At 36.6% G+C, this 21,129-nt stretch overlaps 1 protein-coding gene across 1 annotated transcript; it reads left to right on the forward strand.

Annotated features, from left to right (window-relative positions):
* Positions 1-1,328: 1,328 nt before the first annotated feature.
* On the forward strand, positions 1,329-19,548 carry LOC104515704 (ral GTPase-activating protein subunit alpha-1-like; the record flags this gene model as incomplete). The annotated part of the gene is made up of 8 exons (XM_010159787.1): positions 1,329-1,437; positions 7,849-7,959; positions 8,903-8,971; positions 10,715-10,849; positions 11,628-11,811; positions 16,076-16,922; positions 18,457-18,528; positions 19,398-19,548. Coding segments are annotated over 8 exons (1,678 nt in total), but the record flags the coding sequence as incomplete, so codon positions are not given.
* Between the last annotated feature and the right edge of the window lie 1,581 nt (positions 19,549-21,129).

Here is a 21,129-nt window from a genome sequence, read left to right on the forward strand (position 1 = left end):
TCTATGATTCTATGATTTCTGTAAGCTCCCCTTCTGTGAGGCTGGGGTGTTTAAAACATTCCTGAGAGTAGCTTGGCTAAACGTGCTGAAAATTTTCTCCAAGAGGAGAGTTACAGAAATATTAGATAGACTGTTATAATACTTAACTATTATTTTCAGTCAGGTTGGGTTTATGACCAGTGTATAGGAGAAATCTTTTCACTCTTCAGTGACTTACTGCATGTCAGATTTCTTACTATTTCCTTGCTTAATTGTGACTTACACTCAATACACACTTCAACTTCTCCTCCATATGTAATATTTCCCAAAGCTGTTTATTATTTTTGTCACTACTTCCTAGACTCTCTTAAGCTTGTCTTTATTCTTAAATCAAAATGTAATGGAGGCGATCTTGCAGTTAAGATTTTAGTGACAGTGCACACAAAATGGTGGTTTAACATCTTACTTACACTATCACGTAGCATTAATTCCAAGATGTATTTTTGCTACCTGATGGCAGTTTCATGATTCTGTGTAGCCTTAAAATCGTTTTCTACAGCACAGGCTTCATAGGCACTTCTTTTTCAGTTCTAGCATATGATTTTTCCTTCCCAGATGTAATGCTTTGCAATTCCCATGACCAACTATCATCTTGTTGATTTGGATTGCTTTCCAATTTTATCCAGAGGATTTTGAATTCTGAATTTGTTTCCAAAATATTTGCAGTCTGTGTTCTTGAAGATAATTATTAACGATTCACAGATTGCTTACGATAGCTCCTTAACATTTCTGAACCTACTACATCCACCTCTTCTAATTTGAAAATAGTTACCTAAAAGCTCTCTGCTTTTACACTTCTTTTCTATTTTCTGAGTTTAAGTGAAGAAAGAACAACAAAAGTTGAAGTATTTAATCACAGTATGTATACTGTCTCTAGCAGTTTTACTTTGTCTTAAGAAAATATATATTAATTTCCCATACATTTATTTCAGGCAGTATTTTTAATCCAAAAAGCGCATACAGGTGCAGTAGTACTTGATGTCTTTTGGTTTTTTCAGCTTTTTTTCAGCATAAGTGTGCTTCTTTTGCCCTTTCCTCTGCCTTCAACACAGTACTTGGGATTTCTTTCTCATTTTTAAATAAGTTGCAGCATTGTAAAGGGTTTTGTTTAGTTCTTTTCAAAATATTGTGATGACATTAGTCATGACAGAGTTGATTTTCTTCACAGTAGCTAGTATGAGGCTGTGGTTTGGTTTATTAGATTTTAGCAAGACATATTGTGAATCATAAAAATTGCACATTCTTGTAGCGTGTTTCTCAACAACTTGTCCTTCAACGTTGCTTTGCAGATGTGTTGCTCTTTGCAGCCTTGGTATTTGGATCTGTGAGGAGCTAGTTCATGAATCACATCACCCTCAGATTAAGGAAGCATTGAATGTGATTTGTGTTTCTTTAAAGGTAAGAGAGTAACACTTTTACAATGTATATTGCCTTTACATGTGAAGATACTTTGCCTTTTACAATGTATAATGCCATTACATGTAAAGATACTCTGCCTAATCACATATTAGCATTCTTACTTCACAGCCTCATTTTCAGTCCTTGCAAAAGACTGAACTCAGTTTAATTGAACTATGTCAAAAAGAGATATTTACCCTTCTTTAAAGTTGGAGGAAATGGTATGCTGGGAGATAAGATAGTGGATCCCTATCTTAATAAGTATCACTAGCCACTTCACTCTAAACTCTACCCTTTGGAACATAATAGTTTTTCTGTCACACCATCTTTCATTAATGATCCTTGCAATTCAGGTTTCAGCAAAACCACTACTACTAGCTTTGCCTGGCTTTTCCAGCTATACTCATTCTCACATCCTGGACCCAAGCTTCCAGCAGGGGTTTCTGCATCTGTTTATAGCTAGATCTAGGACCCTCTGATGGATTAACCTTGAGTAAGGGCCAAACTCCCACCCAACCTCTCAAATACTCCCCTTCCTCAACAGGACAGGTGGGAAAAAAAAGGGTGAAAAATCTTGTGGGTCAAAATAAAATCAGGAAGATTGATTATCAGCTACCATCATGGGCAAAACAGATTTGATTTGCAGATATTAATTTAATTTATTCCTGGTAAAGTAAATTTGGACAGTAAGAAACAAAGGCAAAATTTACAACACCACCTTACCGTGTCCTTCCCCTTTTTCAGGTTCAACTTCACTCCTTCGTTCCCAACTCCTCTGCTGCCCCCTCCCAAGTAGTGAAGCAGGGATGGGGAATGGAGAGTTATGGTCAGTCCATAACAGTGCCTCTTGGCCACTCCTTCCTCCCTATTCCGGTGTGGTTCCTTCCACTGTCTGCAGTCCTTCAGGGTAAGACTTGCTCCAGTGTGGGCTGTCTGTGGACTGCAGTTCGTTCAGGAAATATCCAATGCTGCAATGTGAGGTACTCCACAGATGTAGTGTGGATATCTCCTCCAGCATAGGCTTTTCCATAGGCTACAAGGGAACCTCTGCTTCAGCACCTGAAACACCTCCTTTCCTTCCTCTGACCTGCATTTTCACCTGCTGTTTCTCATTCCTTGTTTTGTTTTGGGTTTTTTTTTTTCCTTGCTCTGCATGTGGCATTTTTACCCTTTCTTAAATACATTTTCACAAAGGCACCAGACATTTGACAGATGGGCTCAGCTGTGTACTGTGGTGGGTCTGTTGTAGGGCTGGCTGGAAGCTGCTGTGTCTAGCATGGGCAATGCCTAGCTTCCTCTCACAGAGACAAGCACCCCCCCCAAAGCCTTTCCATTACCAAAACATTGCCATGTACATCCAGTACAGATCCATACAAAGGCTGGAGTACAGAAGTGTTTGGAGTCTTTCCTTCTCCAGCATGTCTTTCTCCTGTCTGGGCTAGCCATGGATGCCAAGGAAAGTCACATTCCTCACTAATTGGCATCCTGGGTTCCCCAGCTCTGATTAATAGTACTATTAAGCATCCATGGTATGTTCTCCTGAAATACTACAAAAGGGAAGTGCCAGGGTAGAGAGGAAACTGGAAGGGATCCCAGTTTTGTGAGCCATCTGCCATAATATGGAAAAAGTCTGTCCCAAGCCAAGTTGCTACCTTGGCTGACAGACTGAGCAGAGCATGCAGTGTCAGAGGGAGACAGGGAAGAAAGCAGGAAAGTGACAAATGCAAAGGCCAAGTAGAAGTTTCCCAAAGCTTTTCATGTTCTTTCTCACCTGACCTCTTCTTGCTTCCACCAACCAAATCCCATTATCCCCATATTCTCACTACACTGTTCACTCCTGTTCACTCCTGAGTTCGAGAGCCATTGCATTATACAGAATTGCTACTCAGCCCAGGCCAGATATTCGAGATGTAGAGTACTTAATGCTGTACGTGTGGAAGCACTAGAAGGTGTTTTTTACCTGGGGCAAAGTGCTTTTCTGTGGTTATTTCGGGACATGTCATTCAGGCCAGTATCTGCTAAAAAAAATCTGAATCCAAAGACAGGTCAAGAGTTGGCATCAAAGTTTGTGAATAAACTACCAGTTTGTGTCTGGTAGTCACCATGGAATTCTGTATAAAGACCTACACATTAAGTTCTTGAAATCTAGGATGATTTACTGGTTTAGTATTTGCTGTTTTGATTCAATCTGTTAAACATAGCTATATGCACAGTGATGCTCACCTGGAAATGCAGCTTGCTCAGATATGGCTAGTTCATTGTGGTGCAATGCCTATAAAATGCTTCTGAATAGAAGAGATTTTCTGACATTTGTGTGCCTTTCCTTTTGTGAATGACAGTTTTCACTATTCTGAAACTAGTCTCACTGAATTTCAGCTTTGGTTGCCAGTTTTTGTATTGGTGGTAGTATATCAACAGTATGTTCCTGTCATCATCTCTGTTAAAGAGCTGTGCTTTTTTGGCTTTTTTTCCCCCTTGATGAGTGTGTTTGTTTTCCTGCTTTGCAAGTATTTTTCCTATTTGTTCATATTTATGGAATAATTAGAATATTATTAAAAAATTTTATTTTCTAGCATTATGCAAACTTGCATGTTTGTAAACAATATCTTCAACTTTATAAATATTTCCCAGTTTATTTTCAAAACCTTTTTGCATCCTCTTTTTCCATCAAGATTCAAGTCTAGTTTCTCTGTATGTACATGTTGATAAAAATCAGGATATGCACTTGTTATACATGGCTTATGTCAGATGTTGTGAACTAACTTCATTTCAACAATGGGAATCTGAAAAGTATCTTAGCAAGTCAGCTGATTACATCCTGTGAAACAGGATTTGAGTCTGTGTCTAAACTGGGTAGCTGCAGGGCTTTTAGTATTAAACTCTAAATTGCAAGTTGCTGTTTTTGCAAATCACTTTCATCCTTTACAGCTTCACTAATACTCTCTTCCATGTTTTCCACTTGCTTTTTAATATTGTTTAACTAGTACGTTTTATCAAGTTCCTGTGCAATTTTGGTATTAAGCAAATTATGCTGGTTTTATCTTCTGCAATTTACGAAAATTTGAACTACTTTTAATCCTGACATTCACTGTGATCTTATTTTTCTTTGACGTATTTATTAAACCAGTTGCGGCTCATTTATATTAAGCATAAAATACTTATTGAATTAGAAGAAAAAGATCTTTATATTTATACTTTGCTTTGCTTTGTGTTGGCAAAAGTATCCAGAGCATGTTGGCTTTTCACCTGTTCTGAGCTGTGGTATACATTCACAAAGGAGTTTAATCAGGCAATGGAAAGTTCAAAAATATGTCATGGGAGAAACACATTAGCTCAGTTTGTTAGCAACAAACCTAAGCAATGTCTTGACTTCCAAATAGTCAGAGATTTGAACTCCCAGAATGGATGATTTTCTTATTTTCAGGAGAAATGAATGGATATATATGACCTATAGACCTAGTCCGATTTATTGGCAAGTTCAATTGAGCAGGTAACGTTGAATTGCTAACATTTGCATAACCTGTTTCTGAAATACAGAAGCATATTCAGAACTTCATCCTGCAATTCACTCTGACTATAGCTAGCACTACTCCCAGCAGTGTGGCAATGCTGCTATTAACCTCTGCTGGTCTGACTGCAGAGAATCTTAACCAGGCATCCAGACCTCTGCACCTCATATTTATATTATGCTCCTCTCAAAAATGCTGCAGATACATTACAAAATTGTGTTGTACAGGCATGATTGAACAAGTGCTGAACATAGGTTATTTGCACGTATGAACAAGGTTAAACTACTAATGTAACATGCAGAAAGAAAAGGACCCTTGCAAAGATGAAAAGTATGGTAAGACTACCCTTCTGAGAACCCCTGAGAGCTAGGTACCAGGCAAAGTGTCAGTTCACTTGAAACTGAGTGCACAAGATTTGAATTTAATTAATATCCGTTACTTTATACCCTTCAGCCTTTTTGTGAAATTTTGTCTCCACTGACTCGTTCCCTTTATTAAATTTAAAAAAAACAATCTCTTCAGCCAGAGAACAGAAAGAAGTTACATAATTTGCATTATGTAAATGCAAATTTATATAATTTGAATTTACTAGAAATCATTCACTTGTCTTCATGATCCTCTTTTAAAAAAAACAAACAAACAAACAAAAAAAACCACCACCACAACAAATCACCCAACCCAGAAACACCCAAACACCCCTCCCCCCACACACACCTCCCCCAAACAAAATGAATTAAGGAAAGGCTGTCTGGTTTTAAGTAGTAAACGGCTGGTTATTCAAAGACTCTGAAAAGTTTCCAAGCCTTTTTCTTAGGTAATTTTTTCTTAAATTAAGTGATGTGGATACTCTGTCAAGCTTCTAAGGATGTTTCCAGCAATATGGATTTGATCTCAAGTTTTATAATCAAATTGTTATGCGTTCACTTTAATTTTTTTTTTTTTTGGTTGTCACTTGAGCTTCAACATTAGAATTTGTATCCTGCTTACTGTGGTCTTACAATGTACTTTCACAGGGATAAAAAATGACAGTGTTCTTGTCATAAGCTCTGGGAAGACTTTTGCAGATGTAAGATGTCTGCTATGTTTTAGTTAAAAGTCGACAATAACGTGAAGCAGTCCACTGAGAAACAGAGGAAGTCAGAAAAAGAATTAACTACTCTGTGTACTCTGATTTCTGTCTCTGTGGCTGACTTATAAGAGGCATTCATAGTCTTTCTTTATGCTTACATAGATACCACAAATAACAAATGCTAGTTAAAGCTTCATACTCCATACTTTTGCTTATGCTTGTACCTTTTCTTTTCAAGACCTTCAAATGTAAAAAAATTATAGCTTTACTTTGATAAGAAGCTGGCACAGTGCAGTTTTTTTCCAGTGTATTTTCCACCTTTAAATTTTTACCATTCAAAACTTTTATTCTGAGATTCTTAATTTTCTGCTCAGGTTTCATTGCGCAGGTATTTTAGCTTTCTTAAAACTTTGGTTTTTTTGGTTTGTTGTTTTTTGGGTTTTTTTTAAGGTTTGTGACATGCACCTTTCCCTGGAAGTTTAATAGGACTGGATTGATTAAGACAACAGTCTAAGAAACCAAGAAATTAAATCTTAAGTATTTTTGCGGTGTAATTTACCCTTTTCTGAGTTCAGAGGTAGGCATTTAGCAACCTTGCAGCACACACCTCTGACAGCTTCACTGCTAAGTAAAGTGGTATTAAAACACATCATGACATTTTTATTCTTTTAATAATGCAGGAATTCTGATATCACTTGTTCACTGGAGGAATAGAATAGGATTTTTCAGGATTTTCATTAGCATGAATTACCTAATTGTTTCTGAATTATCTGAAATTCATCACTTATGTTTTGGAATACTTGTTCTCAGTAAAGACAGAGTATTTTTTTGAATAAGAATGCATTTGAAATTTTTCCTTTGGGCCTGTTGCATGTTATTTTTTATTCTGTATAGTTTATGCTGTCTTCTGAAGTCTGTAGTTTTGCTGTACTAATAACCATTTTGCTCAGATTTCTCTGAAGTTCAGCTTTGTAGGATTTTCATGTCCTAGGTGAATTAAACTCACTTTGTGCTGCTTGTTTGGTGCACAGCTTAATGTTTTAGAGCAGGTGCTATGAAGGAAGAAGCCTCAGTTACATGTCCCATTCATTAATAATTTAAGAATATGTATCCATGTCTCTTCATTTCTTTGTTTTCCCACTTAGGATTGTAGGGCAGTGTCCCAAGGCTGGGGACTAATTGTACAAATACATTCACTTTTGCCTTGACCAACACAGTAATTTAAACATTTTGGTAACTGCTAAAAGCAGGCTTCAGTGCAGCACTGTTCTCCTGCCTTTAAATTAAAAAGAAAAGGAGGAATTAAGTACAACAGCCAAGGTGCATTCATTTCTGTTCAGGGAAGTGCTGTCCACAGCAGTTACTACCAAATACAGAACAGTTAGTCTCACTATTAGAACTGTATCGTGCATTTTGGATACACAGCTGTTGACCTACCTTGGTTCCACAAAGACTTCTGATTTCAGAATTGGATCCTTGGTTTTTTGCAGTGATGCGTTAATTTCAATGATTAAGGGAACAAGAAATGAACTGGTTCTTCCTGTCTTCATGATACCAATCAGTATGAAGTTAGTTATGAGACGCCTCTCCCTTTTGCCTCATTGCATTCACTGATTGTCCCAAATTTCAATGAAATCTGCTAATGTTTGTTTATGACTATAAAATAATCACTTTAAATTTTGTAAATTTTAATTTTGTTTCTCCTGTAAATAGGTACATAAGGAACTACATATGTATAAAACCATCACTGAAATTCTTGACCACCTTATCATCTGACATACTCATCTGTAATATCATGTAGTCATTGTTACTGTGCTGTGTTCTCTTTTCTAGTTTCCAAATAAAACAGTAGCCCAAGTTGCCTGCAGTATGCTGAGCATGCTGATACATTATGTACATAGACTTCAGATGTATCAAGCTGATTCGCCTTTAAGAATTATTCAAGTACGTTTTTTTTTATTTGAAATCTTAATTCTTTTAAATGCAACAGTAAAATGTTTTTCCCTGAAATTAAAGTACCATAATATTGACAAGTATGTTTCACAAACTATTGAATTAGTATAAACATAATTGTACTGAACATTAACAGTAGGGGTTCTCATCACACTGACTCCAATATTAACATGTAAAATGGCTATGTCATGCTTTTTTCAGATACAGCTATGTAATTATTTACATGAGAATGTTGTCAGTAAAAGCAATTTTTTTTAACATTGAATATCTTCAAATATGCTTAAGTTTATTAAGAAAGTGATTATTTCAAATACGGATCTACAACTGAATTTTGCATATCTGTATGCAAAAGACTGCATTAAAGTGTTTCAGTATATAGCAAAAACAATTATTTTGAATACATTTTAAATAACAAGGAAGTAGGTGGTGGTCTCTGTGTGTCTGAACCACAGAGAAAAGATGGAGGTCTCCCAGGTAACCAGAAAGAGAATTGTGTGGAAGCTTCTTGAGAGGTATAGCAGGCATTTCTCTGCTCCTCTGCAGTCATATTGTTAATGAAGTGGAGGCAGCATGTTTACAAATTCTAGTAGTTCTAAGAATTAACATAGCTCAAATAGTCCCATACACAAACCCACATCAGGCTCCTTCTTGCACCCTACAATTGTGTTGAATCAAGTTCTCTTCCTACCTGAATTTTTGGAGTTGGTGTATAATTTCATTGTCCCTACTGACCTACATCAGTCAAGCAGAACATATTCCTTCTGTGTCGTCTGTGAAATTTAATTAAAAAGGCAAGGAGTAGCATACTTTGTCTCAAATAACAGAATTAAACCACAAATCTAGTGTTGTGTCACATTTACCTGCTTTAAAAAAATATTTTAAACTTAAATATTTAAATTGTATTTTTAAAGAAACTGTGCTATATTTTTTCCAGATTCTTATAGCAACTATTGCCCATCTGCTACCCAGTACAGAAGCTTCCTCTTATGAACAGGACAAGAGGGTAAATATTTTTCATTTCTTTTTAATGTGTCAGTTTAGTTGCAAAGGTGTGTGACATCGTGGTGTTGAAAAATTTAAGCTCTGCCTTGTGAAGCAGGGATTCGGCGTTTTATTGTTCTTATAGAATGCCAGCAATATTCTTTCTGCAAGTGAATTTCTGAAGTTTTTGTAGGAAAAATATGCATTTAAATTAATTGAGATAGAAGACTTTCTAATTATTGGAAACAATAATTTTCCTTATCCTCAGTGTAACTTACAAGCCAAGAAAGTAACGTAGACTTTTCAAACTTGTAGTGAAAATATATTCGCAAATTGTAAGTATTTTGGTCGGTGTTCTCTGCAAGATTATGATTTTTTGCCCTATTATAAGTATATTCTTGATCAAGAAAGCCTGTCATCTTTGGATGAATATGATTATTGTCATCCTTCAGTATGTTCGCTTATCTTTTCATATTTTCCATGGACCTGAGTCCCCTAGGTAAGACGGACTCCTTCTCCACCTGATGCAGTAGTACTTCCTGCCTCCTGAAAGCTGTCTCTCTTCTGAATTATTTGACTTTGCTCTAGAACTGTGGGACACAATGGTCATTTAAACTTGGGCACTTTGGTGCAGTTTGTCAATGGCAGCTCTGTTGTTCTGGAAATTCAAGGCAGGCTAGCTCCGTGTTGCCTCTCTTCTCTGCTTGTGACGAGGCAGTGGCTGTTGTAGACTACAGCAGTATACCAAGCCACCTTTCCACTTGAGATGCTTTCCCTAAGTCAGTAAGTTTCCCCATGAACTAATGCTGATCGTTGTGCATCAAATATCCTATTAAAAATTGGCTTACCTGGTTTGACAAACTTTGTCCTAATGGGTTTCTTAAGAATTGGTTTAGTATAAAAATACTCAGAGCCCTTCATCATTAGGGTTATTATATGGTGCCTCTGAGAGAAAAGTTGTAATGTATTATGTGAAATGAGTATGATGTTTAGATGTCATTTATTAGTAAATTAGTTAAGTGGATTTCCTTTGAAAGACTTTTATTTAACTTGGGAAATATTTTAGAGAATCTTGCAGATATTTGTCTGAACCATTTTCTCTTCCACAGCTAAGTTTTAAAAATTAAAAATAATTATTTGAAACCAGTAAGTTGTTGATAATTTTGTGTGTATGTGTCTAAATCTAATTCTGTTCTACAGTCTTTAAAAACATACCCTAGAGGGAGTTGGTTCTTTTGCTGATTGAGTAGCCTACAATACAGAAAGCAGTTGTATTTCTTTCAGGTGATAGCAGGTGCTGCCTAGTTATTGACATGTTGTGAAGGAAATTCTGTGTTATTTATGAAACACTAAATGCAACTGAAACAGTTCAGTTTTGTGTAATCCGGGATTCACTTTGCAGTGAGATTTATGTGCAGAGTGGTGCATCAGCCTTAATTTGTACCAGTGTAATCTGTAATTTTAAAAACAACACCCTACAAATCAATTTTGAAAAATCGTGGGTATCCTCTTAAACACAGTATCTGCTCACTTACTTACTATGATTAGAAACTGTTGTATGGATTGTCTTTGTTAAATATCTCAGTAGCCAAAGCTTTTACTGATGCCATACATTTTGGAGGTACATTCGCTTTTAAACAAGTGTGACCTGCCATTACTACAGAAGGCTGACTACCGAATTCAGAAAACGAAGTAAAATACAGTGATAAATGTGAAGTACCAGTTGCTGGTTTAATTGATTTGTAATTGAAAGTGTTTGTTTCAGTTGGTGGTTTCTTTACTTCTGTGTTTATTGGATTGGATAATGGCCTTGCCATTAAAGACCTTGCTGCAGCCTCTTCACACTACAGGAGCAGAAAATGATAAGACTGAAAGATCTGTTCTTAATTGTATATATAAGGTACATGTTTCTTTACTCACTAAATGAAAATGTCTGTTTATGGGAGGTAGTGTCAGTTTTCCTGGAAAAGAAGACAGAACTTTACTGTATGCTGACCTCTGTTCTACTGCTGAAAAGTGGAGTGCTGTCTTAGTTCTTGTATGTTTTACTGTAAATTCTTGATCTTTGGTCTCTTTGGAACTGGTAAGTTTGTGTTATATTTTGTGATGTTTAAGCAAGCTACATTTTGTATGTCATACTGATAGCAGATGCTTGTGTTGTAGAAGGCCAGCTATGTATTTAAGACAGATGAGGAAGTAGCTTTTTTATACCAAGTAATTTTATTTAGCAATAAGCAAAGTAAAATACACTAAGTTATAATTGCTGTCTGTAGGGACACAGAACAAAGATAGTTGGGGTGGTTTTTTTTTTGTTTGTTTTTTTGTTTGTTTTTTTTTCAAGGGAAGAGGATTAAAACCTCCAGCAGCTTAGACCTAACATACATAATTAAAGAAGATAGCAGATCTAAAAATAAAGGTAGCTTAGTGATTTGTTGTAAGTTTTGTTTCTTGTTTCTTTATTGTTAAATTCCACTTCAGTGTAGACAAATTTCAACAGTTTTCTTTGCAAACTGGTGTTTGTTTCTGTAAAAATTAAGAACCTAAAATTCTCCAATATTTTGCCTGCCTGCCTGGTTCTAACAAATCAATTAAATATGTAAATAAAGATAAATTGTGTTTATGATAAAACTACCAAGTAGAAATGTCAGTAATGTCTTGAAATTCTTGTACTGTTCTAGGTTTTGCATGGATGTGTTTATGGATCTCAGTGTTTTACCAACCCTAAATATTTTCCTCTAAGCCTTTCTGATTTGGCATGTGTGGATTATGATCCTTTTATGCATTTAGAAAGCTTGAAGGAACCAGAACCACTGCATTCTCCAGACTCAGAGAGGTCTTCTAAACTTCAGCCAGTCACTGAAGGTTTGTCAGATTGCCTGAATACATTTTCTTTCAAAAAAGTTTTATCTTGGTTTCCAGTATTGAAGTGTTTGTCTGAAGCCTAAATTTTAAATTATACCTAGACACTAGGTAAGAACCATTAGTATGGAATGAGCTGACGTAATTTTGAGCAATTGCTGTTTGATTAACTGAAGTAATATCTTCCGAATATATGAAGATCAATTTGATGTTGATTCTTCTGTGCTCTGTGTATCAACATAAAGTGTTAAGTACTGCAACATGGATAAATGTTGCTTTTAATTTTACTTTCAGTAATTTGATGTATTTTTTCTTAATCTTGCTCCTTTTTCTAAGAATATTTTGGATTTTTTTCCTATCTGATCTTGCACTACTGAAAGCTCTCTAAATTTTTTTAACCTATCATAATTTGTTGTCAATCTCGTTATGCTGTTTAAAACAACGAAGTTATCTAGAAAGAGCGGAAATGTATCTGCTTAGAACTTTAAGAGACCTGGGAATTACCATTTTCTTCAGAACTCAAAAATAAAAAATAAAGACTCAAGAAACTAAGCTACAAAGCAGCATATATTACGCAGTGTATCTAATAAATATCAAATGGCTACATTGAGAAGAAAATTGAAAAAGATTAATAGTGATACCAGAAACACTGTGGTGCTATTCTCCCTCCATATTAAGTTGTTCCATTTAGGCTTCCTTAAAGGTATTAAGAACCAGATAAATGCAGAAGCTCTTTGTAGCAGCTGTGTGCTAACAGCAGGTGATTTTGTGGTCTGTAGCAACTACGTGCTGTTTTTTATGAGGAGAAAATGGCTAATCATTGTGCCCTTGTCTAAGGCATGCTTCATCATCCTCAAGTACTTTTTTTGGCCAAAGAATTCTAAACATAGAGCTGTCCCCTAATAAGCTCAGTGTTGGATTGAGCAAGTCTGATTTGAGAACTGTTGGCAGGAGGAGCTGTAATTATTAAATTTACTGAAGAATGAAGTAAGGTGCTATAGTTGGCTTTTTGTCAAATGGCTGTGTTCTTATTAGTAAAAAGTAATCATCTGTTGGGTCAGCATGAAAGAGGCTTTGAAGGATTCATTCTGTCCTAATTACAGTCTCACCTATACATATTATGTAAAGCTAATATTTAAAGCATTTGCCAAAATTAACTCCCACTGCATGTTCTATTACAGTGTAGTGAATTGTAGTAGCTTTTATTCCTGGTATCTTTTGTATTCTGTAATAATCTGTAATTATGGGTTAGCAGCAAATGCTGTGTGGCTTGTTTAATCTTGACAATCTGAAAAAACAACCCTGAATAGATTTCTCTTTAAATGAATGTAGTTGCACAAAGCCTTAGCATTGATATCTTCATTTTGCATTTCCATTCGTGATTGGTTCTTTTATGATTTCTTATTAAATTTCTAAATAAAAGTAATTTCAGATATTCCTTTTATCTCTCCAGATGAATTAAGAAAGCCCCATATATTTTTTAAGTTTCAGGGCTCTGGAATTGTAAGTCAGATCGTGAAATTTAATTAGCAAACTACAGCATTATAATGTAACCCTGGTCTTGTAACCTTGGCACTTCTAGTCTGCATTGCCAGGCAGAGAATAAAATTGGCAGTGCTTAACTGATTGCACAAAGTGTGCTCTCCCTGGGATTGTTGGAGGAGTGAGAGGAGTAAAGTTAGTGGATAACAACCAGTCTGGGACTTGATCAAGACACGGGGTCAATTAGTGCAAGCTAGCAGCAGAGCAGTATGTCAGTGGTCAACCTGTTTTTTAGTAGAGTAAAAATGGTATCATGGTATCATTTCTGAAGGAGTGGAAATGAGCAGGATGGCAGGTAGGGTGGGGATTGCTATACTCTTTCCTTAAGTCACAAGCACATCTGAAAGTATGAAAATGCCAGAATTCTTAAAACAGAGTACTTTTGACAATACCCTCTTATGCCTTCCATTGTTCAAGGTCAGAGCCATCACAAATTTTATGGATGCTTACCAGTATGATGCGATATGAGACCATGTAGATGGGAGTTTTAGTGATAGAGCTGGTAGTGGGGACAGGATCTTTTGAGAGGCTGAAGCAAGCTCTGCAATAAATGGCAGGGCAAAGATTTGCTAAATCATCTGGAAACAGGTAGTGTAGGAGAGAGGACTTGCCCCTCTTGTTCAGTAACCTTCCAAGTGCCATCTCTCACAAGGAATCTGTTAAGTGTGAATCATGTTAAGAGCATGTCTGTGCTCCTAGGAACCTGTGAAGAGCATTGCCTTAGTTATCTGTTCAATGCCAAGTGCTTAACACTTGGCATAAATATCCTGACAGAGATGAGCCAGTGTCTGCATTGTCCAGGTGCTGGTTAGTACTGCACTGATAAATTATTCTTCAAGCATCCAACTTACTTTCTCTTTGTCTTGTATAAACTAACTTACAGTTCTTTGTTGTATTTCAGCAGATGGCACTATAACTTAATTTCCTTATACGCTATCAATATCTGGACATTTAATTCAGCTTCATGGAATATTGTTGTCTTTGTAAATTTTCAAACCTCAAGAATGTTACAGATAATAAAAATGTAATATCTAATTTGTTTCTATTAGTTTTCAAGGCCTTAATTTATTAAAATATTTGAGTTTATTTGAGGTTTGGAATATTGCAAAAGCTATGTTGATTTTGCCAGCTATTAACAGGATGAAATGTTTCCCTTTTTTGCAGTTCAGATCTAGTGCTCCCTAAAGGTAGAGAAGAGTCAGAATCCCAAATGTCTCTTACATGCTTTACTCTAACCTGGTGGGGACAAAAAAAAAAGGGGGAGATATACTAACTGTTTATTTTGCAGATGCAGAATTCATCCAGTGCTTCAGAAACTAATGATCTGTCATTACAGTCAGAATGCATTACAAATTTGCTTTTGTTTTTCCAGTTAAACTAATTAAGACACCTTAAACTGCAAAAAGAAATTTGTTCATTAAACAGTAGTTTTTATTGTGTATAAATACACAATATAAAGGGAGATGAGTTCATTATACAATACTCACATGTCCAAGAGTTTACATTTTCTCTGTAAATACTGAGTGAAAAAGTAATGTGGTTCAGAACATTCCACTTTGATGGATTTTTTGGTGAGAAGTTGGGAAGTGTTTGCAGCAGTTTTCTGTGTTTAATACAGTTTCAAATATGTAATCCTGAGGAATACAGTCTTCATTTATCCTCCCTTGTAAATCCTAAACTCATGGCATACAGGTCTTAAAAGATGGAGGCTGCAGAAATATATGTTTTGCCGTGTTGATCCTGTTTTCTCTACCTGTGATCTTCTACAGTGTAGTACCTTTGTGTCTGGATTCTTCAGCAGATACCCTGAGCCAGTTGAGGGTTGTCTGCCTGACAGAATCATTTTGATCAGCTTTACTTTATGAGTAATGTAAAGTGGATTTGATAGAAGAATCCAGTGCCAAGAAGGTACACAGTTAGCAGGGCGTGGTATAAATATTAAGAAATTCCTTTTGTGAATTTAGATAACGTTGCATGCAAATGGAAGGTATGCAACAAAGGAGGATGTGGCAGAACCATATTGAAATGCCAGTACATCTCACAGGATGAATTTTGCAAAAGATAGGTACAATTAATTTCTCTTTCTCCCTCCAAGCTAAGTTTTCTCCCTCTAGACTAAAACTTCTTAAAATACAGTGGGAGCATGAGGTTTGCCTTTTTAAAATTTTGCTGCTTTTAGATTGTGTTCAGTATATATCACTCGGTCTTTGATTTGGTATTTTAAAGTCATCCAGTATTATTCTCAAACTAACCTGCAGCTATGTGCTCCCCAGGGAAATTAAGATGGATTAGAGCTTTTGTGCATCTATGTTCCTTTGTTTTTCACAATGTAATGATGTGTATAAATATAAAATCCATTGCAGTTGGAAATGGACTTCTTACAACACAATTATGACTCTACTTCATCAGCAGTTTATTTTCACTAGATTAAAAAACTGTATTTTAGATTAACTATGCTGATTACAAACCTATGTTCAGGTGGTATGGTAGGCTGTAAAATAGTGAAGATGCTTCTTTAACTGTCTTAGGGTTTTTCATGCTATTTATATATGAGACAGGTATTCGTCAAAATATGTATTTTGCATTACTGAGTTGGCTGTATCCTAACCTTGCATTGCTCATCCTCTGTTTAAGAATCACGAGGAAGAGGACAACAAAAGAAATACATAAATCTCAGTGTTGTTCTTTGAACTCTAGTTTTAAAACCTTGTTCTTTCTCTTGCAGTGAAAACTCACATGCAACAAGGATTAATTTCTGTTGCTGCTCGTACTGTGATAGCACATCTAGTCAACCACTTAGGCCACTATCCTATGAGTGGAGGTCCTGCTATGCTAACCAGTCAAGTGTGTGAAAACAACGACAATCCATACAGTGAAAGTCCTGAACTTTCTCCTGAACTTTTTGAGAAGCCAAACCTTCAATTCTTTGTGTTAAACAATACTTCCCTGGTGTCTTGCATACAAATCCAAGCAGAAGATGACATGCCTGGCGGAGGACTGTCTGCTGGACTTGCATCTGCTAATTCAAATGTTAGAATTATAGTACGCGACCTATCTGGCAAATACTCGTGGGATTCAGCCATTTTGTATGGACCATCATCTTTATGTGGCTCTTCACAACAAACATCTTTTGCACTTTCATTATCTCAACAAGATAAACCAGAAGATGCTCTTTCATCTTTTGAGCATGTGGAGGATGTATTTGCAAGGGATGGAAATACACTCCAAGTAAAAAGGACATTTAGAGACACTGTACCAACATGGGATACCATTAAGGATGAAGAAGATGCGCTTGATGAGCTCCTGCAGTATTTAGGTGTTACAAGCCCTGAATGCTTACAGAGAACTGGTGTCTCTCTTAACATTCACATCTCAGAGAAGCAGGAGAACGATGTCATCAATGCAATTCTGAAACAGCACACAGAAGAGAGGGAGTTTGTTGAAAAGCATTTCTGTGATTTAAATATGAGGGCTATGGAGCAGGACGAGCCAACTTCACAAAAGCCCCAGTCAGCATTTTACTATTGCAGATTACTTCTCAGTATACTGGGAATGAATTCTTGGGATAAAAGGTAAAAAGAAAAGATCCACAATTTAAGAACTTTCATTTAAGGAATTGTGCCATTCTTACCATGTAGTAATAGTTGATCATAGAGAAACTTAAGCCCAGAATACTCCGGGCCAGCCAACAAAAGAGGAGAGGGGATGTGCAACTAAGGGGAAAATGGCAGTTTTCTTCTGCATTTCAACCTGTCATTTAGAGAGACAGAAAGGAGGAACCTGTCACTTTTATTGCTATTTATAGTCTTTCCTGAGACCAGTGTTGGAAGGCAATTGAATGAGTGATATCTTTTCAAATAATCCTTTCACCAGCTGTACTAAGGGGTACTACCATGGGTAAAGAAGGCATCTTTTTTGCTTTCTTTGCTTCCCATGTATGTTACTGCAGAAATAATTACCATTCTGTGCCAGAATGAGACTCTGAAAGTGTCATATTCTCGGCTATTGTCCTGCTGCTTGCATGCTGAGCATGCTTGCATGCAGCCGCAAAGCACTGCATCTGTGTTAGCTAACAAGAAAGATGTGTCCCCTGTTTATTTCAACATTGGTATTGTTTAGGTGTTGTTTAGAACAACACGAGATGAGCCATGTTCAGTTAAATAAGTAATGTGTCTGTTTACATTATTAATTTTGTGTAGCTGTAGTTAGGTGTGTGTCTGCATATACATGTGAGTATGTACAGACATTAGCATCCTAGAATTTAAGGATCTTTCTGAAATCTTCTTTTGCCATAGCTGTCAAATTCCATATTGGAGGCATTGAAATATTTTCTTACTATGAAGGGAAATGGATATTCTGTAAAAAAAAAAAAAAACAAAAAAAAAACCCGAAACACCTGTGTCACTGAGATATCACTGAATCAGAGAAAATTTTGGGGTATGACCCTTCCTGTTTGGGTCTTTTTGCCTCAAGGCAGTCTGGTTTTGCACAGTACTGCTCTTAAACTCATTCTACTGTGTTTTATGGGAAACATCTTAAGCGTGTTTTAAAAGAAATTAAAAGTTCCTTTCTAGCTCTAGCATATTGTTTTGTTTTTTCTTTAAATTGTTACAGCTGACTGAGTGACTGGAGAGCTATGTTCTGCTCTCTTCTGCAATTCAGTATAGCAAAAGCTCTGTGTTTAATGCACTAGCTCCCTAGGACAGTGGATTATGGGAGTGTCTTTTGTCACTAAACATACATTATGGCCTAGTAAAGTGTGCGGCTTGTATGCTTCAAAGAGAGTTCTGTCTGTTCTGTAGAGGAGACATTGATTGCAGTTGGATCCAATAGGTTGACAGAAGAAAGTGGAAAGAAATAAAGTTTGTATTCAGGGCTAGAATGGATAGAGTGGCTGGAATGGATATTTCCTGAAATTTAAAAAAAAAAAAAAAATTGTGTATTTTTTTAAAGATATCTTGATATTTTTATGAGACAGTACTATTGAAAAGGCAGAAGCATTTGTTAAATGTTCTTGAATGGACCTGGAAATGTTCTTGTCAGTTCTTGTACTGTTCTGTATCCATCAGTGAACAGGTGGTAAGAGTTACAAATTTCTGTATTTAGAAGGAGCTTTCATCTCCTGAAGAAAAATGAAAAGTTACTTCGAGAACTCAGGAATTTGGACTCAAGACAATGGTAAATTCTTTTAATTGCCACCTACTTACTTATTTTAAATATGCTTGTATTTATTTGGTTCTAAGTGCACAGATGTGAGAATTGAACTAATTTTTAAAATAATTTTGTAAATTATTCATGTATTTTGCACTGTATTGTAGTTATTGAAGCAGAGTATCATGAGATAGAACAAACTTAGAATAGAAAAAAAACATTAAAATTATTAATATTTGTATGCATAACATGAAATAGTTTTAAAATATTGATAGATCAAAGGCTCCACACTTTAGTCATCGGCTAACTGTTGTCCAATGCTGTTAGTGTTTGAGGACATGGAGTTCTAGTTGAAGTTGTAGCACAGAATTAAAAATTTTGAATTTTGTAGAAGTTGAATTAAAATCCAGTGGAGGTTTTAGAAGTGTGAGAAACCACCTTCAATTGCTCCAGTGTCTAGCAGCAAGCTGTGAACAGAACATGCTACAGTACTTTGTTCAGTTGCATAAGCTGCATTTGCCCCAGTATTCACAAGGCACTATTGTTAATGGACAGTGCAGTGTCAGTAATGCCTGTATTAGAGGTTTTACTCATTTCAGAAGCCCAGCTATTCCATTACCAATTGGTACTGCCAGCACTATCCTGCATCTTAGAAGTAATGAAGGGGTAAATGCTGTTCATGTATAACAAAACTTTAGGCTCCAGAGACCAGACTTGAAAAGATAGAATGGGAATATGGAAGTATAGAAGGTATACAGACAGAAGCTATATAGTTGTACCGTATTTCCACTATCTTTTTCGATGTTTTAAAAGCCATGCTCTGTGTGACTGTTTGCATATTTTGGTTTCATATTAGTAAAGGCACTGTCATGAAGTCACCATCCTCTGTTTTACAGCCGAGAGACACACAAGATCGCAGTGTTTTATGTTGCTGAGGGACAAGAAGACAAACACTCCATTCTTACTAATACTGGGGGAAGTCAGGCCTATGAGGATTTTGTGGCTGGTCTTGGCTGGGAGGTATTTATTGAAACATTTTTATGCTAAATTTTTTTTACAGAGAAAATTACATATCTTTTTAGATATTAGAAATCTTCGGCTCTCTATCATTACTCAGAAGTACTGAAATACACTGTTTTCCAAGTAGGATGTAGAGAAGAATTCTGGGTTTAATTTCATTAGCAGTACTAGCTACTTAATTTTAAGCTCTTTCAGTTTAAGAATGTTTGTGCAGACAGAGATGATTCTTTAATATGCAGTCCTGTACTTGGCTTTTATTTTTTTTTGGAGGCATCTTGATTTCCTTGTAGGCCTGTGAAGTGTTATGTACATTGAAATCTGAGATTTGCTCAAATTTAGGAATCCAAGAAATACAAATGTGAGCTTCTTTCATGCTCCCTTCTTCCTGCCTTCCACTGCAGGCATGTATTTGTTTACACACACTGCTCCATGTCTCTTGCAGCAATCAGAAATACTGTGATGTACCCCATCATCTACATGAACCTGCAACTCTTTAGTCACTAGTTAGATACTTCTACAAGGATTTCATTTTTGCATCCTTTCTTTCTGACCACACAGGATTAACTTCCACTGTAAAATTCAGTTTGGCACTGTCACACAGTGTTGTACAGGAATCACTCCTGCTCCTGCCTGGCTGCATAAGAATCTTTATAAAACCACTACTAGATTAGCCCTGTGGATAATGACTCTGACTTTTCCACAGGAACAGAGCAAAACTGCTAGAAGTCTACTGACTGTCACCAACACAGGTGTTTATTTCCTGTTTTTCTGATTCTTCAGGAGAAAAAAAAAAATCACATTAGTGTCCTCAAATATCCTGCTTTAGTGGTCTCTTAGTCTTTCCTAGCTAGTTTAAAGAGTTGCTAATTTGAATTAATATTCCATGATGAGACATCTAATATTTTAACCTAACATTAAATTCTGGATCCTTTATTAACAGAAAAGCTAATATATCCCACGTGGGCAGAGATTTGATGTATTCGCATCTGAGGTATAGCTTTCTTTAGGCACTGCTGTAAAAGTGAAATAGCACATTAAGCATACATGCTTATTTATTTCAGTGCCAAACTATTTCCCATAGAACTAAGATTTTGTGCTGGATTCAGTCAGGAAAGAGTTAACTTTCTTTACCGTGGCTGCTAGGAAGCTGTGTTCCTGGACTGATAAGTTCTTAGCTGGCACTGGGGAATGCCTGCACTGAATTCAAGGTCTTTCTCTGCTCATGATACTGCAGCTGCGTTCCCAGCTCTGTCTCGCTACGGGCAGTGCAGGGGACACACAGTTCAGGCAGCTGACCCAAACTGACCAAGGAAGTATTTCATTCCATAGTACGTCATGCTCAGGGCAGAGGCGAGGAGGGGGTCTGGGAGCCATCTTCCCCTTCCTCTCTTGCTCGTTCGCTCCCATCCACTTGCTAACACTCTCCCTGACTCCTGCGTTAGCTGCTTTGCTGACTCCTGTGCTGGCTTATTCGTGAGGAAGTTTGTGGGTTTGTTTAGTTTTCCCGGTCATGCTGTCGCTGGTAGGGTTTGCTCGGAATCTGCTGCGAGAGCTCTCAGGCTCCCGCTCTTGGGCTGCGATCATTCTCGGGCTCTCTGGGTCTGACTC

The sequence above is a fragment of the Eurypyga helias genome, unplaced genomic scaffold, assembly GCF_000690775.1.
Source record: "Eurypyga helias isolate BGI_N326 unplaced genomic scaffold, ASM69077v1 scaffold25899, whole genome shotgun sequence".
Taxonomy (NCBI): domain Eukaryota; kingdom Metazoa; phylum Chordata; class Aves; order Eurypygiformes; family Eurypygidae; genus Eurypyga; species Eurypyga helias.